This window comes from Gossypium hirsutum, chromosome D11 (genome assembly GCF_007990345.1).
Source record: "Gossypium hirsutum isolate 1008001.06 chromosome D11, Gossypium_hirsutum_v2.1, whole genome shotgun sequence".
Classification (NCBI taxonomy): domain Eukaryota; kingdom Viridiplantae; phylum Streptophyta; class Magnoliopsida; order Malvales; family Malvaceae; genus Gossypium; species Gossypium hirsutum.
The window spans coordinates 68,927,609-68,950,833 of NC_053447.1; the positions used below are offsets into that span (position 1 = coordinate 68,927,609).

The 23,225-nt window shown below is 34.8% G+C and overlaps 5 protein-coding genes across 7 annotated transcripts; 2 read left to right on the forward strand and 3 right to left on the reverse strand.

The window, feature by feature from the left end:
* Window positions 1-421: 421 nt before the first annotated feature.
* LOC121223498 (uncharacterized) lies at window positions 422-1,393 on the forward strand. The gene has a single exon (XM_041105044.1). It carries the CDS (start codon window positions 561-563, stop codon window positions 1,374-1,376), a length of 816 nt encoding a protein of 271 aa, XP_040960978.1. The 5' UTR covers window positions 422-560; the 3' UTR covers window positions 1,377-1,393.
* Window positions 1,394-3,363: 1,970 nt separating this feature from the next.
* Window positions 3,364-8,920, forward strand: LOC121223497 (disease resistance protein RPV1). Its single transcript, XM_041105043.1, has 7 exons — window positions 3,364-4,110; window positions 4,384-5,485; window positions 5,584-5,624; window positions 6,279-6,519; window positions 6,662-7,640; window positions 7,710-7,912; window positions 8,003-8,920. Exons 1-7 carry the CDS (start codon window positions 3,623-3,625, stop codon window positions 8,651-8,653), a joined length of 3,705 nt encoding a protein of 1,234 aa, XP_040960977.1. The 5' UTR covers window positions 3,364-3,622; the 3' UTR covers window positions 8,654-8,920.
* Window positions 8,921-9,502: 582 nt separating this feature from the next.
* Window positions 9,503-11,473, reverse strand: LOC121223295 (chromo domain protein LHP1-like). Its single transcript, XM_041104454.1, has 4 exons — window positions 10,997-11,473; window positions 9,976-10,035; window positions 9,641-9,730; window positions 9,503-9,550 (listed from the first exon to the last, which is right to left on the reverse strand). Exons 1-4 carry the CDS (start codon window positions 11,471-11,473, stop codon window positions 9,503-9,505), a joined length of 675 nt encoding a protein of 224 aa, XP_040960388.1.
* Window positions 11,474-11,753: 280 nt separating this feature from the next.
* LOC107962686 (4-hydroxy-tetrahydrodipicolinate reductase 2, chloroplastic) lies at window positions 11,754-18,753 on the reverse strand. 3 transcript variants are annotated; one of them, XR_005920817.1, is made up of 11 exons: window positions 18,504-18,753; window positions 18,337-18,387; window positions 16,676-16,886; window positions 15,700-15,937; window positions 15,258-15,391; window positions 15,091-15,165; window positions 14,559-14,660; window positions 14,259-14,368; window positions 14,074-14,161; window positions 13,600-13,757; window positions 11,754-12,823 (listed from the first exon to the last, which is right to left on the reverse strand). XR_005920817.1 is itself a non-coding variant. In XM_041105047.1 (11 exons), coding segments are annotated over exons 1-10 (1,062 nt in total). In that variant the 5' UTR covers window positions 18,506-18,753; the 3' UTR covers window positions 11,754-12,823; window positions 13,703-13,706. The 3 variants fall into 3 exon arrangements, 2 of the variants coding, with proteins under 2 accessions (XP_040960981.1, XP_040960980.1); XM_041105047.1 differs by having other exon boundaries at window positions 13,703-13,757; XM_041105046.1 differs by having other exon boundaries at window positions 11,754-13,757.
* A 359-nt stretch (window positions 18,754-19,112) lies between these two features.
* LOC107963334 (chromo domain-containing protein LHP1) lies at window positions 19,113-22,656 on the reverse strand. Its single transcript, XM_041105045.1, has 7 exons — window positions 22,065-22,656; window positions 21,857-21,882; window positions 21,666-21,752; window positions 20,792-21,571; window positions 19,897-19,957; window positions 19,597-19,800; window positions 19,113-19,410 (listed from the first exon to the last, which is right to left on the reverse strand). The coding sequence occupies exons 1-6, from the start codon at window positions 22,371-22,373 to the stop codon at window positions 19,753-19,755; spliced, it is 1,311 nt and encodes a 436-aa protein (XP_040960979.1). The 5' UTR covers window positions 22,374-22,656; the 3' UTR covers window positions 19,113-19,410; window positions 19,597-19,752.
* Between the last annotated feature and the right edge of the window lie 569 nt (window positions 22,657-23,225).

Consider the following 23,225-nt stretch of genomic DNA (forward strand, 5'->3'; position numbering starts at 1 on the left):
GCCCACCAAATACTCCTTTAACATATAGTTATATAGACAATTATATGATTATGTAAATGAAAGTAAAAGACAAACCGTCCAACACTACACTTATTACTTAGAATTATTGTAGGCTCCATTTTGTCAACACCCACCTTCTTGGTTCTTCCTGGAAAGAACATGCATCACCCAATGTCCACACCTACTCGTATTTATTACTGTTGAGATAATGTGTTTAAGATTGCTGTCATTTAAATTTTTTCTGTTACTAATTTTGAATAATTCTCCTTGACTTTAGTAGATTAGTTTTTTGATTTGTTTGGTATATTGTTACTATTTTTTTAGCAGATTTTTAAAACCTCTTTTTTCTATTTTTAGCTTGAACTTTTGTATTTAAATAGTTGAGGTGCAAATCAATTAATATATTCCAGTCTTCAATTATTTTTCTACTTAAAAACTTCCCGTCTCTTCTTTCTGCTTCAAATCTCTCGATCAACCATCAAAGTTCGAGTTCTAAACACCAACAAATTGGTATCGGAGCTGTTTTCTTGAGGGATCTGTGAGGTTATTTGCGTGTTAAAATGGAAGGAGGGTCTAGTTTTTCAGTTGCTGCACCACCAGTCTTCGATGGAGACAATTACCAGATATGGGCAGTTCGCATGGAGACTTACCTGGAGGCTTTGGATCTTTGGGAACCTGTAGAAGAGGATTACGAGGTCCCACCTCTTCCAGCAAATCCTACTGTGGCACAGATTAAAGCACAAAAGGAAAAGAAGACAAGGAAATCAAAGGCAAAAGCTTGCTTATTTGCAGCTGTGTCTCAAATGATTTTCACACGAATAATGTCTCTAAAATCAGGAAAGGAAATCTGGAATTACCTCAAGGCTGAGTATGAAGGAGATGAGAGGATTCGTGGAATGAAAGTCTTGAATCTAATCAGGGATTTTGAGTTGCAGAAGATGAAGGAGTCTGAGTCAGTGAAAGAATATTCTGACAGACTTCTCAGCATTGCCAACAAGGTAAGATTGCTTGGTTCTGAGTTGAACGACTCTAGAATCGTAGAAAAGCTGCTGGTCACTGTTCCAGAGAAGTTTGAAGCCACCATTACTACTCTGGAGAACACCAAGGACCTGTCAAAGATCTCTCTTGCAGAGCTCTTGAATGCTTTACAAGCACAAGAGCAAAGAAGATCCATGAGGCAAGAGGGAGTGATAGAAGGGGCCTTACCTGTCAAGCATCAAGACAACAACAGGTATAAAAAGAAGAAAAATTTTAAGAACCAGTCGACGAGTAGAGAAAATTCATCAGGCAATTATCAAAAGAGAAAAAGAGGAGGTGTCAAGAAATCCTACCCACCTTGTCACCATTGTGAGAAGAAAGGTCATCCACCATTCTAATGTTGCAAAAGACCTGACGCCAAATGCTCCAAATGCAATCAACTTGGACATGAAGCAGTGATTTGTAAGGTCAAAGGCCAGGTGCAACAAGTAGATGCACAGGTAGCTGATCAAGAAGAAGAAGATCAATTGTTCGTGGTTACTTGTTTCTCAGGCAGAGAATCAAGTGAGAGCTGGTTGATTGATAGTGGGTGCACAAATCACATGACGTATGACAAGGAGCTCTTCGAGGAATTGAGAAACACTGAAGTCAAAAGAGTGAGGATTGGAAATGGTGAGTACTTGGAAGTCAAGGGAAAAGGCACAATAGCTATTACAAGCTATGAAGGTACAAAATTCATTTTAGATGTTTTATTTGTACCTAAAATTGATCAAAATCTCTTAAGTGTTGGCCAGTTGCTGGATAAAGGCTATAAAGTGCTATTTGAGAATAAGCAGTGCTTGATCAGAGATGCTAATGGCAAAGACTTGTTCAATGTCAAAATGAAGGGAAAAAGTTTTGCTCTTAATCCAATGAAAAAGGAGCAAATGGCTTTTAAATCCAGAGTTAGTGCTACTGAGACTTGGCACAAGAGACTTGGGCACTTTCACCATCGAGGATTGCTTCAAATGCAGTCGAAGAAGCTAGTGGAAGGACTTACAGACATTGATGATGATCTACCTCATTGTCGAGCTTGTAAATTTGGGAAACAACATAAACAACCCTTTCCTAAACAAGCCTGGAGAGCCTCGAAGAAGTTACAGCTTGTTCATACTGATCTTTGTGGTCCTCAGAGGACGCCTTCGTTAAATGGTAACCTCTATTACATAGCCTTTATTGATGATCTAACAAGAATGTGTTGGATTTTTTTGTTGAAGCAAAAATCAGAAGTTGCTGGTGTGTTCTGGAAATTCAAAGCTAGAGTTGAGAATGAAAGTGGATGCATGATTCAGATTTTAAGATCTGATAATGGCAAGGAATACACTTCAGAAACTTTTAATAGGTTTTGTGAAGAGGCTGGAATTGAGCATCAGCTGACGGTGCCATACACTCCACAACAAAATGGAGTCAGTGAAAGGAGGAACAGATTCATAATGGAGATGACTCGATGTATGCTTCATGAGAAAAGTCTTCCAAAAAGCTTTTGGGGAGAAGCTGCAAACATTGCTGTGTTCTTGCAAAATCGGATTTCAACAAAAGCTGTGAAGGATCAGACGCCATTTGAAGCTTGGTATGGTTACAAACCTTCTTTAAAGTTCCTTAGAGTGTTTGGCTGCCTGTGTTTCACTTACATTCCACAGGTCAAGCGTGATAAGCTTGACAAAAAGGCAGAAGCTGGCATTTTTGTTGGGTATAGCACTGTATCTAAAGCTTACAGAGTCTTTCAACCACACACTGGACGTGTTATTGTGAGCAGAGATGTTTATTTTGTTGAAAATGAGCAATGGAATTGGGAAGACTCGATCAAGACAAACCAAACTTCTAGTGCACCAAATCGTTTTACCATTGGCAGCACGTTAGAACAATTTGAAGATGAAGGGCAAGATGCTTTGGCTGATGATGCACCTGTCAGAGGTACAAGGCTGCTCTCCGACATTTACCAAAGATGTAACATGGCTATTTGTGAGCCTGCAGGATATCATGATGCAAAAAAACAGTCAACATTGGATGGCTGCAATGAAGGAGGAGCTTGCGATGATCGAGAAAAACAAAACTTGGGAGTTGGTTGATCGACCTTTGGACAGAAATATAATTGGAGTTTGCAGCATCTAAACAAGGAGGAGTGTTGAGATAATGTGTTTAAGATTGCTGCCATTTAAATTTTTTCTGTTACTAATTTTGAATAATTCTCCTTGACTTTAGGAGATTAGTTTTTTGATTTGTTTGGTATATTGTTACCATTTTTTTAGCAGATTTTTAGAACCTATTTTTTCTATTTTTAGCTTGAACTTTTGTATTTAAATAGTTGAGTTGCAAATCAATTAATATATTTCAGTCTTCAATTATTTTTCTACTTAAAAACTTCCCGTCTCTTCGATCAACCATCAAAGTTCGAGTTATAAACACCAACAATTACGAAAATGAAAAGGTTACAGAGAAATTGCTTAGAAACGTCCTTTATTCTTCCCTGGAATTTTCACCTGTTTTTCTCAATCTTCACTCTCATATACTTATTGTTTCTAGTTTCTTTCTGGCGTGTTGAGCGATCAATTTTCTGATTTTGAACACTAAATCCACATATATATTTTTCTTCTCAAACATCGTCATGTTGTCATTACCTTCAACTTCCTCATACATTTCTAGAAAGAAATATGATGTTTTCTTGAGTTTTAGAGGTGAAGATACTCGCAAAAACTTCACCGATCATCTCTATGCTGCTCTAAAGAGGAGTGGGATCGTCACTTTCAGGGATGATCCAAAGCTGGAGGCCGGCGAAGACATCGCGCCAGAACTCTTTAAAGCAATTCAGCAATCATGGTGCTCGGTAATCGTTTTTTCACAAACTTATGCCTTTTCAAGTTGGTGCTTGGAGGAGCTTGCTGAGATTGTTAAACAACATAACAACGACGGCCATAAAGTGTTTCCAATTTTTTACGATGTTGATCCATCTGATTTAAGAAAACAAAAAGGGAAAGTGGAAGAAGCCTTTGCCAGACATGAAGAGAGATACAAAGAAGAAAGTGAGAAGATCCAAAGATGGCGAAATGCTTTAATTCAAGTAGCTGCAGTCAAGGGATGGCATTTAAATAACAGGTAATTCTTTCTTTTCTTCTCTATTTTCTAGTTTTTTGGATATATATATATATATGTATGTATGTATAACTTTTTTCTTTTTTTCTAATCCGATGTGTTTAATTGAAAAGTGTTTCAATAAAAGAGAAATTTTGTCTTCTGGCTCGGCAACAGATCTTGCTTTCTTATTCTTGGTTCTTGTTTTCTTCCAAACTATTTTATGTTTCATGATTCATTGAAAAAGAAAGTGAATTCGAAACATATCACTCAAAACATTAAAATTTCTTTTTTTAGGCATGAATCTGAATTTATTGGAGACATTGTTAAGAAGATATCAGCAAAACTATGTCAGACATATCCAGTTACTCATAGCGACTTGGTTGGTATTAGTGAACGCTTGGAGGATTTGTATTTGAAAATAAACATTGGGGAAGATGATGTCCGCGTTTTAGGAATTTGCGGAATGGGTGGCATCGGTAAAACGACACTCGCAAGAGTTGCTTACACTCAAATGTCACCTCATTTTGAAGGTAAAAGCTTTATTGCTGATATTCGAGAAGTTTCAGACAAATGCGGACTAGTTTCTTTACAGAAACAACTTCTTTCACAGATCTTTCATGGTGAATGCTTCAACTTTTTCGATGTTCATGAAGGAAGTGACATAATTAGCCATAGGTTGTCTCACAAAAAGGTTCTTGTTGTTCTTGATAATGTTGATAACATACAACACTTAAAATGCTTGGTTGGAAGGCACGATTGGTTCGGATTAGGAAGTAGAATCGTTGTAACAACAAGAGAAGAACATTTGCTTCGGTCTTGGCCAGTTGATGATATGTATGAGCCCACAACATTGAATCCCAAAGATGCGCTTCAACTTTTCAGTCTGAAAGCTTTTCATAGTGATACAGTGCAGAAAGATGATTTCATTGAGCTTTCTGAACATGTTGTAAATTATGCTGGCGGACTCCCTTTAGCTCTTGAAGTTTTGGGTTCCTTTTTGTGCGGTAGAGATGCGACTCAATGGAGAAGTGCGATTGAAAGACTTAAAAGAGATTCTAATAAAGAAATTCTCGATAAACTTCGAATCAGTTTTGATGGACTGGAAGAAAAGGAGAAGAATATATTTTTAGATATAGCATGCTTCTTCAATGGGGAGGAGAAAGATTTTGTGATCAAAGTATTAGATGGTTGTGAGTTTTTTCCTGATATCGGAATTGATGTTCTCGTTAAAAAATCTCTCCTAAAAGTCGATGAACACAACAAATATTTGAAGATGCATGACTTGTTGCAAGAAATGGGAAGAACAATTGTTAAAGAAAAATGTGTTGATGAACCTGGAAAGCGTTGCAGATTGTGGGAGGAAAGGGACGTCCATCATGTCTTAACAAAAAACACTGTAAGTCATTCAACAAAAGTTACATACTATTTCTTTTTTATCCTACATTATTTACCATTTATTTTATTTTCTTATTGTCTGTTCTTGATTTTTTTTAGGCTACAAAAATGATTGAAGGCATAATTATCGATAATAAAAGGTAAGAAGACACACATAAACTTATATCAATGTGTACTGTAAATAATTATTGTTTTTAAATATGATAAAAAAAACTATAGCAAAACTTTTGACATTCAATATTTCAATGTTTAATTATGAAATTTATCTATCAACATATTTACTTTTTCAAAAGAATCAAAAGAGAAATGTATATATTTTTGAAATATTAATGGTATTTTTTTTTGGTGAAAATTAATGGTATATATTTAATGTACTAAAAGTGTATATCAATGAATTAGATAATAACATGTCATCAAAAATTTTTTAATGAAAATGGTTTCATTTTTAATTATGTGTCAGTGTTTGGTTCATTAACTTGTAAATTATGCATTGTTTGCAAACCAAATATAAATCAACATATTAATTCAATTTTTTAGGATTAGGTAATTTAACATCGGATGTGATTGTTAGATATAAGTATCTCTTTAATATGGGTTCAAAAAAATTTAAAAAAAAATTCACGTATTTAAAAGGTTCTTAAAGGATCATCTCTTAATACCCATATATGAATATACATTAGATATAAGTATTGGATACAAGCACTTAAAAAACAATATTGATGCAACATTTCTTTTAGATATTGAATATTTTTGTATATTTTGAAGCTCATTTTTGTTTTGTTCATGGATATTAGGGAATCAAACAAGACACTCAATTTGAGTGTGGATACCTTCTTGAAGATGAAAAAACTGAGATTGCTCAAAGTGCTTTGTCTTTCAAATTGTGATGATCTCAAATATCTTTCTAATGAACTACGACTTTTAGATTGGACAGGATACCCTTTAAGATACTTGCCTTCAAGCTTTCAACCGGGCAACCTTGTTGCACTTCTTTTACCATATAGTCACATTCAACAACTATGGAAGGGAAATAGAGTAAGAATTAACTCATCTTATCTTCGTGTTTTAGCTTATTTTAATGTAAATTATTAAACTTTGATTAAGGTAAAACAAAAAAACAAAAATGAGCATTATTATGTTTTCTCATTTGTTTCTAATTTATTATGGTCTTCAACAGCACTTGTTTAACTTGAAAATAATGAACCTCAAAGGGTCTCAAAACCTGATCAAGACACCAGACTTCACAACAGCAACAAATCTTGAAATTTTGATTTTGGAAGGTTGTACCAAATTAGTGGATGTTCATCTATCAATCGGGGTGCTTAAGAGCCTTAAACTTTTGAATTTAAGAGATTGCAAAAGTCTTAGGACCCTTCCAACCAAAATTGGAATGGAATCTCTAGAAGCATTAATTCTTTCGGGTTGCTCAAGTCTTGTAAGGTTTCCGGAGATTGATGGGAAAATGGAACGTCTAAAAACTCTAGATCTTTCCGGTTGTTATAGAGTGGAAAATTTATCGGAGAATTTGCAGCAAGCAAAGTTTTTGGAAGAGCTCGACTTGAGTGAAACAGCCATAACAGAACCACCATCCTTCATTTTTCAATTTAAAAATCTTAAAGTTCTGTCTTTCAATGGGCTCAAGGGATCATCATGTAAGTTACTACCAAATTTTCCTTTTCTTTTCAAGGTAATCCAAGGAAGAAGGACGAATCCCATGGCTCGGATGTTGCCTTTGTTGTCAGGTTTGAGTTCGTTAAGAGAACTACAACTAAGGGACTGCAATCTTTGTGAAGGAGATATTCCACGTGATATTTCTGGTCTATCCTGTTTGGAAAAACTTGATCTCAGTGGTAACAATTTCATCAGCATACCTGCATCTCTTACTCGACTCTCGAAGCTTGAAGATCTGATATTGTCAAATTGTAACATGTGCACTTTTGGTGAAGCAGATACTCATAGTGATATTTCTGGTCTATCCTCTTTGAATTATCTTGATCTTAGTGATAACAATTTCATCAGCATACCTGCATCTCTTACTCGACTCTCGAATCTTTCAAATCTTATATTGTCAAATTGCAACATTCGCACTTCTGGTGAAGCAGATACTCATGGTGATATTTCTGGTCTATCCTCTTTGGGTTATCTTGATCTTACTGGTAAGAATTTCATCACCCTTCCTTTGGCTCTTACTCAACTTTCCAGGCTCAAATTGCTTAAATTGTCAGGTTGCAAGATGCTTAAATCGTTGCCTGAGCTACCAACACGTATATTAATTGTGATAATAGATGGTTGTTCTTCACTTGAAGTAGTTGCAAGTCCATCAAAAGTAGTACGCAATTTAGTGGGTGGTGTTTCCATTTCTGCCACTAACTGCTTCAAATTGGCTGAGAAAATCAATGCATTAGCACTGCTGAAAGAACATATTAAGGTCTATTAATCTATTTTTTCTCCCTTACAAAATCTCATACTTGAGAATTTATGGTTTTAGTTACCAAACGACTTGTTTTTTATTTTGCAGGCGGTTCAATATCCAAGAGGTGAGTTTGATACAAGTCACTTCTTTCATATTAAGATGCCCGGAGGTGAAATTCCAGAATGGTTTAGCCAACAAAAAAGTGACTCTTCAATTAAGATACCCCTACCTATCAACCAGCTTTTGAAAGATAGTCAATGCATTGGAGTTGCTTGTTGCTGCATTTTTGTCAATAATGATGCTTCAAGATATAACGAGTCTATCGGTTGTGGAGTAAATATCTATTGTAGAAATTCTGAACAAGCCAGCTGTAATGGATCTATTTTTCGAGGTAGAAATTATGAACTGGTTAATTGGAGTGGCTGGGAGCTGGGTGAACCAGTAATGAAAGATCACCTTTTACTTCGTTATTGGTCGCGTAATTTATGGAAAACACGTTGCTTAGATACAAAATGCGATGAGCTTGAGGTGTCTTTCAGGAAAAGCAGTGTTAAGGTGAAGAAGTGTGGTGTTAGAATGGTGTATGAGAAAGATTTGGAAGAAATGAAAGAGTTGCAGTGCGATACCACTCAATCTTCTCCAAATTTTGAGCACATCCACCAACACTCTGCACAAAACCATGGATCAGTAGGTAGCACTTCTCACATAAAACGGAAACGTAATATCTATGAGGAAATGGAGGAAGAAGAGCCGTAACCAAAACGGATGCAAAAAATTTTCAATTTTGTAATGGGCCAATCAAGAAAGAAGCATTAACTGTGGTAAACTACTTAACCAACTTTGTCCTATTAATTTTTTTTTTTTACACATCTTGTATTCCATTTAAACAATTATTCTAGACTTGTTTTGCATATGAGATATGATCCTTCCATTATATGCCAAAACATTTTAAAAATTGTATTCATACTCATCATATTCAACATGTACATATCTCAAATGTTGATAACATTGTTTTTTATACCATTTAAAATTTTAGTCACTTAATTCATTCCTTTTTACATAATCAAAATGTGTATATTTTGATTGGTTTCACCGTTTTTTATTAAAATTTTATTTCCACTATATATATTCACTTACATCTATATTTTATTTATAGGTTGAAGATGAGGCAAATTAAAACAAAATTGTGAGACAAAAATGGAGACAAAACAAGTAATGATAAAATAAGAATCCTTTAATAAAGATCGATCATAATTTCAACTGAGTTAAAAATTATTTTATTTTTATTGGAGACCAACTTATGTATTCAAATTAATTGGTCAAAACTGTTTTTATACATTTAAAAGATTAAATATAAATCCTTAAAGGTACTTAAATAGGTTTAATCCCTTTTAATAAAATATCATTTAAATTTCATGGCTTGAAGTACAAATAATATTATTCCAACACTTCAGTCTGCGTTTTTTTATAAAATATTTATGTTTAGACATTTATTTTTAATATTTATTCAAATATGAATATAAAGTATGCACTAATATTCCATTAGAAAATCTTTTGTGCGTGAGCACTTATTCATATTTTTTTCTTTTAAAAAATTCAATAGATTCATTTATCTCTCCTCGCTGGACCTCCAGCTGGTTTCGCCATTATAATCTGCAAACATTGAATCAACAGCATTACTGAGCTTAGTGGAAGAAAATGATGGGAAAATGAAATACAGATGCGATCCTAAGCAACAAATACAGCTTTGCATGAGAACCTAATCCCATCACCAAACTTTTTTAAGTGCTTGGAACTTGAAAATGAGAGCTCTTGCTTATCCTGCTCTATCTTCTGCGACTCATGTAAAAGAGTTACAACAATGCATACACAAACAAAATGAATATGGCGGCCTTCAGCTTTATCAATACACTAAATGCGCCTAGGTGATCAAGTTGGAGGGCTATACTTAAGATGGTGCTCATAGAAGCTGATTAACTGAAATGGAAGAAAAAAAAAAACAAAAGAAGTGCAAGAATTGTCAGCTCTTTGAGTCAACATAATGAAGGAAAAGATCAGGCAAGAAAATGATCCATTACCAGCAGTGGATTATTAGCTTGAAGATATTGGTTGTCCCCATAACCTCTTTTCCACCAGATCTGTCAAAATGTGACAAACAAAATTTATCATCGACAACATGAACTTCAAGAAAGTGCAGCATAAATTTGAGAACTCTCTGAGACTCCAACAATAGAATCACATCTAAGATCAGCAAGCTAAAAATTTTAGCATTCTAGCAGTTCATGTCCTAAATTACTTGCTATGTTAGGGGCCACAAGTGATAGCATCATCAATTTCTCGTAAATAAAATCCTCGGGAATGAAACAAAAAACTGTTATTTGAAGGTAAAAAGAATATTCCGAAAGCCAAAAGGAAATGTCTAAATCAAGTCATACATACTCAATCAGGACATAGTGCTTATGAAGTGTAGGACATTCTCCCAAATCGAGAACTAAAGAAAAACATGATGATTTCTAAGAAACTATATCCAAATACATGTGCAAACATGATAGTTACAACAGAAAAGCCTACATAAAATGCCCCAAAAACAACCGAAACTCTAAAGAGCGGCATGAAAGTACATTAAGTGCTAATACATCGCAACATGATAAGTTGATAACTTACGAAAGCAAGAACCAGACTTCAATCCAATAACACCACACACCAGTAGCAAAGCAAAATTATTTTGAAGTCAGCTGAACTAAAACTTTAGAACTTTTGTAGATAAATTAAATTGATTAGGATCTGAAAGGGCGTATATGTTGAAGGCTAGAAGTTTCAGCCTAAAAGGTACTAAGCAATGCTTGGATGTAATTTCAAGACATGATACGTCAGCCAATTAAGGTACAAAGGCAAGCAATCGTACATTTTTGCAAGTTATTTGTATTCCATTTACTTCTTATAGAAAAAGAGAATTAAAAATCATAGCAATGCTCAAAATATAGCTGCAAGATTCATTCGGTTCATAGGTGATTGAAATAGAGTTTGTAACAAACCTGATTGCCAAGAAGGTTACTGACACATTTTGAGTGTTGGCTGATACGGAATCCGAAAATCTACAGGCTTGAGGATCTTGGTTATGACAGGTACACTTAAAGAATTATCAATCGGGGACCTATGGCTCGAACTGTCTGCTGCTAAACCAAGATTTACGATTTCCATCTCTGCATCTGTAATTGCATATCCAACATGGACATTTGTAGCATTTTGAGTCAAATTAGGTCCAGAAGAGGCTGGATCCTGTTTAAACCTCTTAACAGAACCAGACTTCCTCCTTTTAGCTTCCGTGCGACGATCACTCTGAACTGATTCCCCACGGTCAACCTTTGGTAACCCATTTACAGGTCCATCACCTTCAGCAGCTCTGCCTTCTTGAAACCGAATTGCAAGCTTATCTTTATTGCCCCCTTCAGAAGATAATGCACCGTTTAGCTCACTGAGTTTGGTATCATAATCATTTTCATGCTTTGTCTCGTCAATTTTCTTTGAACCGTTAGCAGAATTGTCATCCTTAACTCTTTTAGCTGTCACTGTCATTTGTTTCATTGAAAAGACCAAGATGCTGGACGGGATAAGCTCCAGGAATTCCTTTGTTAGGCGAGATTACAAAGACTATTCCATGGCCATGGAAGTATCCTGGTACATTTGCAAAAATGGATGTGTTAGAAAAGGAGGAAACACTACCATTTTTGGAAACCAAATGGTAGTAATTTTGTTATTAACTTTGTATTATGCATAAAGTTAGATTTAGTCGATATTCTCTAGATCATTTTTAATCATTATAATTTTTAAATTTTAGTCTTAATGCAAACGTTAATAATTAAATCTATTGACTGATTTGTTACAGTAATATGTAAAAATAGCAAACTGACATAACATTACACATGTCATAATATATTTGCCGCATCAAATTTTAAAATTAACAAAACCTATCTTAATAAATTTAATTGCTATCATTTAATCTCATGTTCTATGTTCCCTTGAAGTTGAGCACCTTGATCCACTAAATCTTTCCTCTTTGTATACCCTCCTCAAGCACAAGCAAATGCCAACCCCAACTAATATACCCAAACTTGCCACTGGAACCATGATCCAAACCCACAGTTGTTTGCCATTTCCTCCTATATCAGTATCAGAAAACGCAAATGGCAACCCCAACTAATATACCCAAACTTGCCACTGGAACCATGATCCAAACCCACAGTTGTTTGCCATTTCCTCCTATATCAGTATCAGAAAACGCCCACGATTTCACACAGTTGAGCTCAGCTTCATTGCTTGTTGAACCAAAGAATCCCATGAAAATCTTCTGCGGAAGATAAGTAGAGAGATCTACAGGCTAAGAAAGCACAACTGTCTGGTTGTCCCCAATGAAAACTGACAGGTTTCAGCCGTCATAACACAGATGCACCCTTAAATCCTGACCTCCGGCTGAAATGTTAACATCGTAGTTGCTTAAAGAAACTTGCTTGGTTGACTGGATTCTGTTTATATTTAACCTAATATGGTTGCCCTCCATGTCTTGCTCATCACTCTTCCTGGTGTCAAATTCCACCGCCACGCTGGCTTGAGAAGAACCATTTGTGTTGGCATTTACCATCCCCAGCCACCATCCTTGGCTGTTGTCCAGTAGGCTGGAGTTGTCATTTATTAAAAAGGCAACGCCTTCGCCACCACAAGAGGTTTGGTTGAGGATATTGAGGACAAACTCGTATTGAAAGAAGCAATGGTGGTGTGGTTGCCTTTCCAAAGCCGAAATGGTTTCTTATAAAGAGCTCGTCCAGACAAATTTTCCATGGAACCTCCATTAACATCTGGAGTAACTTGGATGGCTCCAAGAACCATGTAAGAATTCCTACTCAAGATAAGCTGGCTTTCATCTTCTTTCTGGAAAGTTGGAAAATTGAACTAAAACAGGTTACTTGAACAAGAAAAACTGCTGGGATTAAAAAATAGGCTAAAAGAGAAGACCCCATGCTAGCTGCAAAATGTGGCTAATCCCATTCATTCAAAGTCCAAAACGGAGTAATGACTTCCCCTGGTTTTCCAAAAATCAGTGCTAAAGTTCCCAACCTATATATGGTGTTGACAAATTACCAATTGCAGCAATACTGTGGGAATATTCTACGATAATCATAAATTTTCAACATATCAATTCTTTTTTACTCATAATTACGTAAACATAATTATGACTAATAAAAATAGACTATGTGCATGCTCTATGCTGTTTTGCCAGACAGTTCTTTCCCCCCACTTAACATTGCTGTTCCAAGGGGGTAATTTTTTCTTGAATAAGTTAGTTTAAAAATATTCCTAATTTCAACAAAAGAATCAGTCTACGCACCTTTCCAATATTATTTATATATTTTGTTTGATTTAAATCTTACACATCATTTAAAGTTATCGTGAAATCTTGTAACTTGTTCATTTAATTAGATTGATATTGAAAACTAGTCATTCGAACACGTTAAAAAGAATAAATTTTAAAATTAATTAAATAATCAAGTTTCTTTTATTTTATTTTATTAAAATTTATCTTTAAAAAACCATATTTTAATTAACTAATTACTATACTTATTATTTAATTGAATAATATGACTACTCGACTGAACCTGAAAGCTACAATACTATTTACCGAACAAAGAACAGCAATGGGCTCATACCATTGAAATCAAAATTGGCTTTAAGTCCTCTAGATATCTTGAGCTGTGAAATAATACACTCCAACAACAAAATGCATAAGAAACATCTTTTATCGCATGTTACCTTCTCACAATACGTCAATCATATTATATATACGCTTGTCTGCCTTCGACTTAACCTGCACTTGAACAATATCCACAATCAAACACACTGATATGAACATAAAACTAAACCAACACCCTAGTCTCGCCATGACATTTGTTACAATCAACATTATGATCCCTAAGATCTACTCTCCCTACCCTTAAGCAGTAAATACAACCGGATATTGTTAACTTAACCAAACTGCATGCTCAATTTCTCTGAAATTTAAATATAGAGACACTAGTGCCACAAACTTTAAGTTCACAGAAATCAAAGGCAGTAACAGTAAAAACATTCGGTGAAACACTAGGATAGATTCAAACTGGCAAGAGAAATATAAATAACATCACCTTCTTAGCAAGGAAAAGTATAGCATCAACAGTTCCCTCTGCATATATCGATCTGCCGAAAACATTATGCTGAAACTCAAACGACACTCTGCAGAAGAATTTTCAATCGGAGATCATCAAAAGGTCATTTGATAGTTACATGTTGAACAAGATGTAAGGTACAGGTGAAAAAGTTAAGTCAATACGTTTGATCAGGTGATGTTAGATGATACAAATGGAAGGCATGACCAGACAGATGTTCTTCTGGTACCCCCACCATCTCAATCTGCTGCTTGGGATCCCGGAGCATTTGTATCTGGAAAAAGAAAAGGAGACAAGTTAGAAGTCCAAAACCTTGAAAGAACAATATAATAAAGGAATTTATGTCATTCCTAAGGGTCAAAATCTCCCAACCTTCTCCTACCCCCGTCCCCAGCCCCTAAGCAATAAGAAAAAAGAACTTGATTTCTCTTTCAATTACAATTAAGAATATGTGAGCCACAAACCTGATCCATGTCAAATGACACCCCCAATTTCTGAAAGCAAGAAATAATAGCCTTAGCAGTACCAGAAGTGTCCAATTTGCCTGCTTGATGGGACTCCATTACCTAATCAAGATTAATGAAGATTAGCAATATGCAACCAATATGACAAAACACTAAAGATGGTGCCTAAGAAAACTTATTATAAATAATATTTAAGAAAAGGAGGCATCCCAAAGGACTATCATATCCGAAGACCAAGATAAGCAACTGTAAACACAAGCCCAAGAACTTGTTACAAACAAATTCCATATGGTATGTAAACACTAATGGATAAATCCATCCACAAATGTAAGATCCAAACGCTAACTGCTCCAAGTCATGCTATTTCTTCACAATGTATCAAACCAGCTTCTTGATATTGCTTCAAACAGTTGTATTTTGCAGCCTCAATTGTTTACAAGTTATAACATTATTGGTTATACCTAATCAGCCTAATTTGAAATATTGTTTTTTCAAGCACTTTCAAAACAAATAACCTTATTTAAAGAAGTACCTGTAGGGAATATCCAGAGAAGGCTCCAGGAAACTGCTCAGCCATGATCTCCATCGCTGCAAGAAATGCAACAACCTAAAAAAACCATCAGTATTAAGCAACCAAAAAAGGAAATCTATAATTCCAACAGTTAAAATAGTATTTCAACTGACTAAAGGTTAGATGACCTGTTTCCCCATTTGTGGCGAGATCACAGCATAAACCTTTGACTCTTCAACAGTCTTATAGAGTCGATCCCTGTCTCCACCAGTGGTGCCCATAACAAAAGGTACTCCAACTTTGCCATAGAGCTCAGCATTATCTATATTTATCAAACACCCCAATACCATAAACAATTTGAAAAGGTAATTAATAGAGAGATCAAATCATCACATCGGACTTGAATAGCATGCATAAATTTATTTAACAAGTCATAACTTTTTTAATGATAAGCTGAGAAGAAAGTAATTCAATCATAGTATAGAATATCACCACAAAATATCGCTTCAAATTTTGGAGACATTATTCCACACACTATCGAAATGCTTCTCACTCAAGTTCATTTTAGTTCCTTTTTCATCAAATATGAAATATGATTTAGTTTTAAATGCATGTTCCTGAATAGGTTACCATTAATTGTGGCAGGCACGGTGTAGTCTACCACAATCAGGTTTGGATACTCCTGAAAGACAGAAGCAAGGATGCTTTCTCTATCAGACGGACCATGCACAAGAATCTTTTTCCCGCATACTTCAACAGTCTGTCCAGACTTCTTCTCTGCATCAAAAGACACAGGAACAACGTAAAGGCCAGCAGAATCTGCTGCTTGGATAACAGACTTTCCCATTTTTCCGGTACAACCATTTTCCTGCAGCAGGAAAAGGAACAGCAGGCAATGGGGTGAATGTTAAACAATGTTATCTGTTAACCTATCTTCTCATACCATTTAGCAAGAGTAACAAGGTAAAATTCAGAAGAGCAACCAAGCTGAGAAAGTAAAGGCATAGAAACAATAAATGACAATTATCATAGATGAAAAGGTTGATAATATATGTGGGATCAAACCATAATACATACTTACAATAATACTCACCGCCAATTAATATGGCATTTTTAACAATAATACTCACCACCAATTAATATGGCATTTTAGTTATGTTTGGTTAAATCCTACTCTTAAGGAGAAATTCTTCCACTCATAATAATCAGAATCCAAAAAAATAGCTATTGGAATAGCCAGAACAAACTGAAATAACTTTCAGTAATCCCCAGTCTATTCCCCATAGCAAATGCTCATATTAATACAGCTAAGCAAAGTAGATGATCTAATCTTGTCCGCCCCCAAAGTTGCTATCTATCTACATGTCAAGTCACCAAACCCCAAATCCGTGTGACAAAGATGTTAAAAGCTAAAGTTCTGTTGGTAAAATACACACAAAATCAAAATGCCCATATAGAAAAAGACTCTTCCTTTGCCATTGATCGATTTAAAGCTTTACTCACTTATGACCAAACACATTGGCAACATACACCACATAGAGATAAATCCAACTGAAAATTTCAACTTCTGTTTTCTCCTTTTAACAGAGAAAAGAAAAACGGGTACCATGATTGGGATGGCAATGTCTGAAGAATTAGATCTCAGGTCACGTTCAACAGTTCCAATCGACGTAGACAAGGATAATGCGATAGGAACCAAACGAAATGTTATTTTCTTTGGAACAACACCTTGTATTGTCTTGCTTCTGGATAAGAAAGGTAGCTTCTCGGACTGAAGTACGTTGGAAGAGGCCTTAAGGAGGGAAGCCATTTTTGAACTGTGAAAATGAAGGGAAAAAAGGAAAATGAAGATGGTTTGATTAGTCTAGAGTTTATTAATTCAACAGAAGCAAATCATGAATCTTATCATATGCTATCATAGATAGAAGTTAATCAACTTATGCATATAAACACAAATATGAATTCACTACGTTTGCACATCACAAAGCACAAAGGTAGGGGGAATAAAAATATATGATTATATTCAAAAAGATTGCAAATATACCACGTTGACCATAGCTGGTTTGGTAGGTAAACAGAATCAAAGCTCAACATTACGAAGCCAAATGAATATTTAAACAATATTAATTTCCCAAAGGCAATTCGTGGAAACAATTATAACAAAAACAACATAGTTTATTACTACGTTTTTCTAACAGCAATAGTCATTTGTTTATTCTCAAGTATAAAAGAACCTTTTTACTCAACCAGAAAAAGAAAAAGAAAAAGAAATCCTTTCTACCATGGCTTTCTCTACATTCAAATATATCCCTATTAATCATATCGCTAATGCCAAATTATCCCCAAAGACTTCTCCTTTGAAAAGTTGCAAAGATACATTATTTTCATCAGAGAAGAATCGCATTGGGATTGGAATTGGGGTTGGGTTCGTGAATACACCAGAACACTAAAGCTTAACCTACAAACAAGCATTAGCTTTCTTAATAATGGAGTCAAAGTTTTATTTAAGAAAACTGAAATATATAGATGAAGTGAAAGGTGTGGAGATTTTGTTAGATTTATCAGAAGTTGGGAATTATTTTCAGCAGTTGAAGAATCTGCATATCCAAAATGGCGCGATGATCCAATATATCATTAAAGGTAATAATGTTGTTAGCAAAATTGAATTTCTTCAACCTCATTAACTTTTGCTAAACCTCATTAACTTTTGCTAAAGCAACAATGTTCGACTTTCATATCTCCACTGGAAACTGCCCTTTTCAACCAAAAGGTATTTAATATTTTTTCCTTCTTCAAGTGCATGCATTTTGATCCACTTTCCAACTTTGTTAAATTCAGTTAAGGTTTTTATATAACGTATAGGAAAATAGTCAACCAGAAAAAGCAAAGATGAATAGAACACAACGAGTTTATACCCCCACAAAGAAAAAATAACAGAGTATCATGTAATGCTTTCCTTCTTACAAATTCAGCTTTTGTCTATATTGAATGACAATTAATACTCACGTATATATAGATAATTTCTAGTATATGTTATATGGAAACTTACAATCGTAAAAATTAAAACCTAAATACTGACATCAACTATATTACTTCTGTTAAATTCACCATCTCTAAACAACATACATTCAAGGATTAACTAAACATAACAATAAAAAGAATTCAAAACCCCAAAAAGAACAAATCTTGCAGAGACCCAAAATTAGAAACACGAAAAAAAATGGAAACATGATTACATACGGCTTGTAAACTGAAGGTTTAGCTGACCTGTAATGAATATGGATTTCCTTTGAAATTAATTGAAGCCTTGAGTGGAGCCTGGAAAGAAGCAGAAATGGTGATAACTAGGCGCAGCAAGGCAACCAAGAAGAGGAATAAATTAGGAGGAATGGAAAGCTTAAAAACCCAAGAAGAGTGGCTTACGAATCTTTTACATTCAAGATTGGGGTTTTGATCAAAAGGACTCTCTTTTCGTCTCAAATAGCAAGTTTGTAAATGTAGCCCTCAGGCTTGCAAACCCGATATGGCTTGTAATCGTAAATGGGTTATTGGATTGATTTGGCTCAAATCAATGAGACCCCTTACAATTTCAACAAAACTATATAACCTTCTAAATTTTTTTAAAAAGGCTAACGGATTTATTAGAAAAATACAGTATTAAAGAAGAAGAGTTTAGCTTCAACTATCCTGATCAAATAAATTATTATATTAAACCTATAAATAGACAACCCACATGGAGAAGATGAATCAACTGGAGGAGAGTTGTGCTGATTTTTTATTTGTATTTTTGCACTCTTTTGTTAAAGTTTTATTTGTGAGAAATTTAACTTTTGTAAGATTGGAATAAAACCATCATTGAGCAAGACTGTAGAATAAAATTGTTTCCAAACTGCATTAACTAATGATTGTATGCAAATCTTTAATTTTCTGTTCAAACTTGCGTCTTTTTTCGTATCTTTTTTTTTAAACTGAGTTAACGTGTGAATAAAGTGATACCTGATTAAAAACTTCAAATACCAAACTGATACAAAAAATCCTTAAAATACCAAAATGATAATTGGATGCTACTTTGAAAGCTAAATAGTGCATTAACACTATGATAAATTACAAAAAAAAAAGAACATATATTCTTAAATCTACTAGAAATGTAACTTCTGATTGCAAATGGGAAAACTATATATTCATTAAAAACAAACTAATACAGCATAGGACTCCATACAATGCAATATTGCTAGGTATAGGATACCAAGGGGACGACCCTACCATTGCAGGCAAATATGCTCATAGTAAAATTCAGCACAAAAAATAGGTTTCTTCACCAGGCCAAGCTCCTTGTGTGGTCTACATGGAGAAAAAAGACAAAAAAAAAAGTGGTATTTCAAGTGAGCTTCATCACACTTTATATGAGGAAAGTTTGATGGTAGTTATAACAACGTTAAATGTCCAATTAAGCAACACTAATGGTAATTATAACCAAGCTAAATGTCCAATTAAGGCACACTAATGGTAGTTATAAGAGAGAGCTACCGTTATATCAGTCAGCTTGGCACTTGAAAATGAGAGCTCTTGCTTATCCTGCTCTATCTTCTGCGACTAATGTAATAGAGTTACAACAACGCATACACAAACAAAATCAATATGGCGGCCTTCAGCTTCATCAATACACTAAATACGCCTAGGTGATTAAGATGGAGGGCTATACTTAAGATGTTGCTCATAGAAGCTGATTAACTGCAATGGAAGAAAAAAAAACAAACGAGCAAGAATTGTCAGCTCTTTAAGTCAACTTAATGAAGGAAAAGATCAGGCAAGAAAATGAGCCATTACCAGCAGTGGATTGTTAGCTTTAAGATATTGGTTGTCCACCATAACCTCTTTTCCATCGGACCTGTCAAAATGTGATGAACAAAATTTATAATTGACAATATGAACTTCAAGAAAGTGCAGCATTAATTTGAGGATTCTCAAAGACTCCAACAACAGAATCACATCTAAGATCAGCAAGCTAAAAACTTGAGCATTCTAGCTGTTCATGTCTTAAAATTACCAGCTATGTTAGGGGCCACAAGTGATAGCATTATCAATTTCTCATAAATAAAATTCTAGGGAGTGAAACAAAAAGTTATCTGAAGGTAAAAAATATATTCCAAAAGCCAAAAGGAATTGTCTCAATCAGGTCATACAAACTCAATCAGCACATAGTGCTTATGAAGTGTAGGGCATTCTCCCAAATTGAGAACTAAAGATAAACCAGAACTAAAGAATGCTCCAACAACCACCAAAATTCTAAAGAGGGATATGAAAGTACATTAAGTGTTAATACATCACAAAATGATAAGTTGATAACTCACGCAAGCAAGAACCAGACTTCAATCCAATAACACCACACACCAATAGCAAAGCAAAATTATTTTGAAGTCAGCTGAACTAAAACTTTAGAACTTTTTTAGAGAAATTAAATTGATTATGATCTGAATGGGCGTATATGTTGAAGGCTAGAAGTTTCAGCCTAAAAGGTACTAAGCAATGCATAGATATAATTTCAAGACATGATAAGTCGGCCAATTAAGGTACAAAGGCAAGCAATCGTACATTTTTGCAAGTTAATTGCATTCCATTTACTTCTTATAGAAAAAGAGAATGAAAAATCATAACAATGCTCAAAATATAGTTGCGAGATTCATTCGGTTCAAAGGTGGTTGAAATAGAGTTTGTAACAAACCTGAGTGCCAAGAAGGTTACTGATACATCTTGAGTGTTAGCTGATACAGAAGCCGAAAATCCTACAGGCTTGAGGATCTTGGTTATGACAGGTACATTTAAAGAATTATCAATTGGGGACCTATGACTCGAACCGTCTGCTGCTAAACCAAGATTTACGATTTCCATCTCTGCATCTGTAATTGCATAGCCAACATGGACATTTGTAGCATTTTGAGTCAAATTAGGTCCAGATGAGGCTGGATCCTGTGTAAACCTCTTAACAGAACCAGACTTCCTCCTTTTAGCTCCCGTGCGTCGATCACTCTGAACTGATTCCCCAAGATCAACCTTTTGTAACCCATTTACAGGTCCATCACCTTCAGAAGCTTTGCCTTCTTGAAACCGAATTGCAAGCTTATCTGTATTGCCCCCTTTAGAAGACAATGCACCTTTTAGCTCACTAAGCTTGGTATCATAATCATTTTCATCCTTTGTCTCGTCAATTTTCTTTGAACCGTTTGCAGAACTGTTATCCTTAACTCTTTTAGCTCTTCTGACATTGCTGCTATTTCCATTACGCTCTCCTTCTCGTGCCAACACTATAACTGTACTTGAAGCAGAAAGATCAGCAATACCGGTATTGTCAAAGGGAACCAAGGGAGTCTTATCAACACCACCAAGTTCAAGACCAGTCACATTATATGTAGAACCAGAAGAACAAGGCTGCTTCTTCTTGGACTGTGTATGAGGACCACCATACTTGCGTTTTCGCTTTCGACTATGCTTCCCTGAACGCAAGCTTCAAACCCGAAATGAAATTAAGTACATGTTTATATGGAAAAAGACAAATTGATTATGTCCACCTTATTTGAACGAAACCAGTGAAACCTTACCTTTCCTCAAATGCATCAATTACGTCAGAACAAGACTGTAGATTCTCCAATGGCTCCCATGTATTTGCAGTTTCCGGCCATCCACGCCTTCAAAATCAATAATTTCATTACCATTTTCTTAAGAGAACAGCTCATACAGTCTAAAGCCAAACCAAAACAAAAAGAAGGATACTCAGGGAAAGGGTACTCACCATTTGATGAGATATTGAAGCTGACCCTATCATACATAAACATACTTATAATTAGCAACAAGTGAAGCTAAAAACAACCTAATAAAAGAATTCAACCCCCCCCCCCATTTGGCATCTTAAATTTTGAATACAAAAGAACCCAGTTGAGCTGTCTGTTTGGTCCAATAGAAAATTGACCCAAAAAATAACTATTAAAGCAAAATCGCACCTTTCGAACCCTTTTACGACGAATAGCTTCAATCTCAAAGAACCCATCATCAAGCTTAGTTCTTTCATCTTCTTTCCTTTCCCCATTTTCTTCTTCTTTTCCTTCTTCTTCTTCCTCTTCCTCTTCTTCTTCATCATCCTCATCATCATCATCTTCTTCCTCCTCTTGCTCCTCTTCTTCTTCCTTTTTCTCCCCAAGTCCTCCAGTTTCAACTATTTCCTCTTCAGTCCCTCCCTTTTTCTTCTCTTTCACACTACCCCCTCTTCCTCCTCCTTCACTCTGAGACACCCTTTTCCTTCCTCCTTTCATTTCTAAAACAAAAACCCAAAATCCCAACTCAAGTAAAAACCCTTCTCTTTTGTTATTTTGCAGTGAATTTTGAGCTGAAGAAACGAGAAATAAAAGGGTTTTGCTTTTGGGGGAATTAGACCCGAGTTCACTGATAAAACCCGGATTCTATGATCTTTTCATAGTCTAAAATATTAAGTTTTCTGATTTGGATATCCTGCCTTTGCCGCCTTCCCAATTGTTTCCGCCAAAACCTTGCTCTTTTTTTACTAGAATTTATCGATGTTGTAAGAATTAGATCTCTAGTCTAGTCAAACCGAGTAGATTTTTAGTTTTTTATTTAATTTCTTCAATAATGAAAAATCAATTTTTTAAAAAATAAAAATATTTAAATATATTTTATAAATAACAATCACAAAATTAAATAGTTAAACTTAAACTCAATTAAGTCTTTTTCTTTTACCAATTATAAATTAGTTGCACCAGATTTTTAACAATTCAATCCATTTTTTATTGATTTATTTTTATCTGTTAAATCGATTAGAGTATCAATTTTCAATTTAAATAATAGATTCAGTTCGATTTTGAGAACTATAAATTTATTCTAGTAAAAAGAATTTTTAAAATTTTATTTAATTTTTTAGACAACTTCTACTACTATCTATATCCATACACTCCTTAACTATTTCAACTGGATTTTTCATAATTCAATTAAATTTTTATCAATTATAAACCATCAAGTCTCAATTCAACCGATCAATCCGGTTAAATTTTGGTAAGTGAAAAGAAAAAACTTTAAAAGAATTAAGTGAATTTTTATACAATTCTTTTAACCATTTGTATTTTCAAATCAATGCATTATACCAATTAATT

Coding starts and splice junctions, on each gene's coding strand:
- LOC121223498 (XM_041105044.1), top strand. CDS start 561: ATGGAAGGAGGGTCTAGTTTTTCAGTTGCTGCACCACCAGTCTTCGAT.
- LOC107962686 (XM_041105047.1), bottom strand. Junction 15,392..15,699: donor CGTGCCTGCCACAATTAATG/GTAACCTATTCA, acceptor TGATAAATATAG/ATAATGCTGAGCTCTATGGC. Junction 13,758..14,073: donor TACTTTTCCTTGCTAAGAAG/GTGATGTTATTT, acceptor GTTCAAGTGCAG/GTTAAGTCGAAGGCAGACAA.
- LOC107963334 (XM_041105045.1), bottom strand. CDS start 22,373: ATGAAAGGAGGAAGGAAAAGGGTGTCTCAGAGTGAAGGAGGAGGAAGA. Junction 21,753..21,856: donor CTTCAATATCTCATCAAATG/GTGAGTACCCTT, acceptor TTGATTTTGAAG/GCGTGGATGGCCGGAAACTG. Junction 19,801..19,896: donor AAGCTAACAATCCACTGCTG/GTAATGGCTCAT, acceptor CTTCCATTGCAG/TTAATCAGCTTCTATGAGCA.
- LOC121223295 (XM_041104454.1), bottom strand. CDS start 11,473: ATGACAGTGACAGCTAAAAGAGTTAAGGATGACAATTCTGCTAACGGT. Junction 10,036..10,996: donor TAACCAAGATCCTCAAGCCT/GTAGATTTTCGG, acceptor ACATTTTGACAG/ATCTGGTGGAAAAGAGGTTA. Junction 9,731..9,975: donor AAGCTAATAATCCACTGCTG/GTAATGGATCAT, acceptor CATGAGTCGCAG/AAGATAGAGCAGGATAAGCA.
- LOC121223497 (XM_041105043.1), top strand. CDS start 3,623: ATGTTGTCATTACCTTCAACTTCCTCATACATTTCTAGAAAGAAATAT. Junction 4,111..4,383: donor GGATGGCATTTAAATAACAG/GTAATTCTTTCT, acceptor TTCTTTTTTTAG/GCATGAATCTGAATTTATTG. Junction 5,625..6,278: donor ATAATTATCGATAATAAAAG/GTAAGAAGACAC, acceptor CATGGATATTAG/GGAATCAAACAAGACACTCA.